This window comes from Lathyrus oleraceus, chromosome 7, assembly GCF_024323335.1.
Source record: "Lathyrus oleraceus cultivar Zhongwan6 chromosome 7, CAAS_Psat_ZW6_1.0, whole genome shotgun sequence".
NCBI lineage: Eukaryota > Viridiplantae > Streptophyta > Magnoliopsida > Fabales > Fabaceae > Lathyrus > Lathyrus oleraceus.
In genome coordinates, this window is record NC_066585.1 from 284160852 (window position 1) to 284166802 (window position 5951).

The 5951-nt window shown below is 35.7% G+C and overlaps 1 protein-coding gene across 1 annotated transcript; it reads left to right on the forward strand.

Moving 5' to 3' along the window:
- Positions 1 to 820: 820 nt before the first annotated feature.
- LOC127103459 (uncharacterized) lies at positions 821 to 2894 on the forward strand. Its single transcript, XM_051040715.1, has 2 exons — positions 821 to 1685; positions 2026 to 2894. The coding sequence occupies exons 1-2, from the start codon at positions 821 to 823 to the stop codon at positions 2892 to 2894; spliced, it is 1734 nt and encodes a 577-aa protein (XP_050896672.1).
- The last annotated feature ends 3057 nt before the right edge of the window (positions 2895 to 5951 follow it).

A 5951-nucleotide genomic window follows, 5' to 3' on the forward strand; every position in this document is an offset into this window, starting at 1 on the left:
TACCATATAATTATCTATTATGGTCTAGCTGTAAATATAAGATATTTCCATAAATATCAATTTGTATAGCTCAATCTTAGAAGAGGGGTTTATGAGCCTCTTTGTATAAATTCCCACATATCAGTACATACAAGACATATCATAAAATTATCTGTCATTGGTTCCTTTATGGTATCAGAGTTCGACAGGTTTCACTCAAAATTTTGAGACAATGTCTGATCATGAAGATATATCTGATCAAGAAGAAAAGTCTTCTAAAGAGAGGATCCACAAAACGGTGAAGAAAACTCCATCACAGTATGATTTGAATTCCAATGATAATCCAGGAAACTTGATAACTCAAGTGCGACTTCGAGGGGAGAACTATGAAGAATGGGTGCGTGCCATGAAAATATCGTTGCGTGCTCGCAGAAAATGGGGTTTTATAGAAGGCACCATTGAAACACCAAAGGAAACCTCTGATCAAGTTGAAGATTGATGGACTGTTCAATCTATGTTGGTGTCATGGATTCTAAATACCATTGAAGCAAATATACGTTCCACTATGTCTTATGCTGAAAATGCAAGAGATTTGTGGATGGATATCAAAGAAAGATTCTCTACGATGAATGGTCCCAGAATTCAACAGCTGAAATCTGATTTATCCAGGTGCAAACAAGACGGTATGTCAGTTGCGACATACTACGGAAAGTTGAAACTCTTGTGGGATGAGTTGGCCAATTACGATCAAATCCCGATATGCAGTTGTGGTGGATGCAAGTGTGATATATCATCAAAAATATAAAAGAGAAGAGAGGAAGAAAGAGTTCATCAATTCCTTATGGGATTGGATGATGCAATTTACGGGACTGTTCGATCAAATCTTCTTGTAACAGATCCACTGCCCAATCTCAATAGGGTATACTCAACAATGATTCAAGAAGAAAGGGTGAGAATGATGACTAGAACCACAGAAGAAAGAAAAGAAGTGATAAGCTTAGCTATTCAAACAAACGGACGTGCAGTCAAAGGAAGATGGGATGGAAAATACAAGTTTATGTCTTGTACACATTGTCATCGAGCAGGACATGACGCAGGAAGTTGTTTTCAACTTGTTGGTTATCCCGAGTGGTGGGGAGACAGGCCAAAAAATGAAGGGAAAAGTGGTGGACGAGGCAAGTCACTGCAGCAAGCAGGAACTGGACGAGGAAGAGGAGGAATTGTGCGTGCAACTGTGAATGTTGTACACACGGGTGGAACAAGTGCAGAAACTGGGGTTTCACACGAAGATGGTTTTGGCTTGGCTGGAATCAGTGCAGAACAATTGCTATCGTTGATAGGATTTTTAAATGTTCATAAAGCAAACTCCAATGACAAGATGATAGGTGAGTGCGATATGAATACATGGATAATTGACACAGGTTGTTCTAACCACATGACTGGAAACTTGAATCGTATGCGAGAACTAAGAGATATTCAAAGTTGTTCGGTTGGCCTACCTAATGGAGAACATGCTTCAGCAATCAAAGAAGGAAGTATAGTGTTGGAAGGAGGGTTAAAACTTGATAATGTTCTCTTTGTGCCAAAATTGAAATGCAACTTGATATCTGTTTCACAAATGATGAATGAATTAAAATGTGTCATTCAATTCACTGATAAGTTATGTGTTGTGCAGGACCGTACTTCAAGGACGCTGATTGGAGCGGGTGAACAAAGAGATGGGCTTTATTTCTTCAGAGGAGTTCGAAGAGAGAGAGAGAGAGAGAGCTTCCAAGACTGATGGAATCCACCCAATGGACCTTTGGCACAAACGGTTGGGACATCCTTCCTTAAAAATTTCAAAGTTAATTCCTCAAGTGAGTAGACACAGAGATATCAATGTAGTGAATAAAGCATGTGAAGTTTGTTTTAGAGCCAAACAAACCAGAGAGAAGTTTCCTTTGAGTCAAAATAAAGCTAGTAGTGCATTTGAATTAATTCATTGTGATTTATGAGGAGTATATCGGACTCCTTCTACTTGTGGTGCTTTTTATTTTTTAACAATAGTCGATGATTATTCATGTGTTGTATGGGTATATTTGTTGACTGATAAACGAGAAGTCTCGACAATGCTTCATAATTTTTTGGCTTTAGTTGAGAGGCAATTCAATAAACAAGTAAAAATATTTAGAAGTGATAATTGGACGGAATTCATATGCATGAGAAAGTATTTTCTTGACCATGGTATAATTTTTCAAACATCTTGTACCGGAACACCCCAACAAAATGGGAGAGTAGAACGAAAACATAGACATATTTTGAATGTGGCACGGGCATTGCGGTTTCAAGGTAATCTCCCAATTAAGTTTTGGGGAGAATTCATTTTAACCGCGGGATATCTAATTAACCGAACTCCTTCCACTATTCTGAACGGAAAAACCCCTTATGAAATGCTTCATGGACAGCAACTTGAATATGAACATTTGAAAATAATAGGCTCCCTATGTTATGCTCATAATCAAAGAAGAGATGGTGATAAATTTGCAAGTAGAAGTAAGAAGTGTATGTTTATTGGATATCCATATGGAAAGAAAGGATGGAAACTGTTTGATTCAGAAACAGAAAACATTTTTGTGTCCCGAGATGTTGAATTCATTGAAACTGAATTTCCTTTTGTTGTAGCTACTACTTTAAGAAAAGATGATCTTCCTAATAATTGGAATTTTGCAGAATCTGTTCATGATGCAATTGATGATATAGATGAAATAGATCACACACTTAGCATCCAAAGAAGTAATGATATGGGAGTGGAGAATATAAGGAGTGTGTTGGATGTGGGGATTGAGGCAGGTACTTCACAGTATACAAACATAGATGAAACAATGCTCTCATCCACTACATCCACCACATCAACAAATGAGAAGGTTGATGACTAAGATGTAAATCCGCAAAACATGGACAAGGAAGATACAACAGATCCATCTATGTCAATAACCCAGCCAATGTTAGGTAGAGGACACAGAATCAAACAACCCTTTACTTGCTTACAGCACTATGTGACAAATACTGCTAGAAGATTGAGCTCATCCAATTGTTCACTCTCTCCAAAAGCAACCTGTAGCACCTCAAATTTGCACCTCCCATTTTGTACATTCATTTCATATTAAGTCATTAACATAACATAGTCCACTGCATAGCATTGCATTGTCCTTTGCCCAAGTGCAAGTTCATCAGACAAAATTAGGTCAAGATGGTCAGGAAAATCAGTCAAGCAAGCAAGCATGTGCATTTCTCAAAGAAGCAAAGCCCTAGGGTTGGTTCATCAAGTTCACATGATTCAAGGATCATTTTTAAGTGGTTTTACCAAGGATTGGATGATCAAAGCTCAACAGTCAAGCACAATGCATCTGAAACCCTAGAAAGTCAACTGTGGTCAACTGTGCCAGAAATCATGGATTTGAAGGTGGGAGTTGGTTTGAAAGGCTTCATTCATGTCCATACAAGTCTCATTTGACATATCAAAGATCAAGATTGAAGAATTTGAGGTCAGATGAAAAGTTTCCAAAAATAGTAAGTGACCTGTAATTTCAAACTGCCAAAAATGGAAAGTTCTTCTCCTCAAATTTACATCATCATACAAGCTTCAAATGGAATTTTGTCCAACATGAAAGTTGAATATCTTGCTCTCACCTTTCCAAAAAGTCAAAGAACACCCATTTCTCATGTGTGGTTGGCAAGTTATGATCAAATCATTTTCAAGAAAAGTTGAACTTCAAGGAGGCATAACTCTTGAACCATTTGGCCAATTTGAGTGATTCTTTTTTGAGCAAGTCACATTTGACATGTACTATCATAATCCATCATCACATTTCATCAAAAATCATCACATCAAAAGTCCATTTTTCAAGTGATCAATTTGCATTTTGGTGGGAAAAATAGTGAATTTGAAAACTAAATGCAATTTTCACTCCAAACCACTTCCAACAGCTCCTAAACAGAAATTTGGATTTGCCTCAAATGCATTTTTACTGTTCCATTGGTTCTATTTGAAAAAGGGCATTTTTGCCAAATTGCATAACATGTTCATTTGCACTAATCTCATTCACTTTGCCTAATCATGATTAACAGTTGGATTAACACATCATATAAGTTCTTAATTGTAACAGAAATCACATGAACACAATCACTTTTTCATAGCCAAACAGAAAAATCACAAAATTCTCTCAAATCCTCAAAAAAAATTCTTCAACTTTTTCCCTCGAATCTTGATTTCTCTTGCAGGTTATCCATTCCAATCATCAATTCATGCACGATTGAAGTTCAGTTGAAGCTCATTTTGGAAGAATCATTGAAGATTGCAACTGTTGGAGCTTGAGCATGTTCATGGCATTTTAAGGTCCTTTGAAGGCTTGTTGGTTAATAAGAAGTGTTGGCTTATTAATGTTGAAATTCTATGGACTTAATGTTGCTCTGTTACGATTGTGGTAGGATGGATGTTATCATGGAGCTATTGTGGTTCGGAATATGATCATAGGCCGTGTGAATTTGGATTGTAATTTTTATAGTCTGAAATTGAAAAATGAATGTATGGTATTAATGAATGGATGAAAATTTGGTTGAAACTTTATTTGATTTGAACTTGGTTAAATGGTATGTAATTTTGAAATATAATGAATTTGTGATTGTAATTTGAACTTGGTTGAAGTGTCTGTAAAGTGTAATAAGAATGGTGAGACCTTGGTTTATGAAATGGGTGTTTGGTTATAAAATGGATATGGATTTTTAGAAATAATCCAAGACTAATCTAAATGTCAATTAAAAATAAAAAAAACAATAAAAACCAATTAAAATCAATTTAATCTATAATTTGTTAAAACTACTTTGATATCAAATTCTGACATTTATTTGGAAATTAAAAATCAATTAGAGTTTGAATCATTAGTAAAAACACAATTAAGATTAAATTGAAATTTGGAATTAGACTTAATTTGAAATTAAAATAAAATTGAAAATTAAAAAGTCAAATAATTAGAATCCATTTTATAATCAAAAACACCATGATCAAAAAGCCTAGATAATGACCAATGTTTATAAAAAAATATGGATTTGGGAATGGACGGTTGCCTTTGGTCATGAATGTATGCAAATGAACTTTAGGCCACGTGCCAAATAAAAGATGAAAAAATGAAAAAAAATTCAGGACCAAAATCGGGGTATGACACTAATCCTTGATATAGTTACCTCTAATGATGAGTTAACACAATAAGAGAACAAGTAAAATATTGATAAACTTGTGTGAAGTTAATTTTATCAAACACTTGGTGTGCACTCCACACCAAGTCTCAATTTCACTAAAATTAATTGTGCAGAATTTTCCTTAGTTGCAATTAAAGTGATTGCACCAATTTATCGAACAACTTTAATGCACAACAATTAAGCGAGATGAAGTTCACAATTAATTTCACACAGGATTCAATTTATGCAGAATTTAAAGAGTTAGAGAAAGAGAGAACAACACCCGATTTGTTTAGGAAGTTCCCCTTTCGTCCTCGCTTAGGGTACGTCTGCCCCCAATTCCAAAACTAGAATTGAGGTATTTATTATAAAGTTGCAAAGTTTATACAAGACAAGAAATGATCACCACCAAGCAAACCTAAGTGTTGTTGCAGGTCCTATTTACTTCTCTCCCCTTGTTTCAAGTTGAACCAAGTGCTTCAAGCGTTCCGAACAAACCTCCAATTATAGCTACCTTATTGCAAGAATTCCATGTTCTCCAAAACTCTAGCTCGACTAATTTTGATCGGATATGCGTGAAACCTCCGATTGTAGTTACCTTATTGCAAGAACTCCACGTTCTCCAAAATTCCAGCTCGGATGACTTCAATCACAAGACACTTGAACCCAAACCTTTCTTCATAATCCTCCGGTTACCGTTACTTGTTTGAACGAACCCACCGTTCTTCAAACCTTTCACTCGGCTGAATCTATGAAGC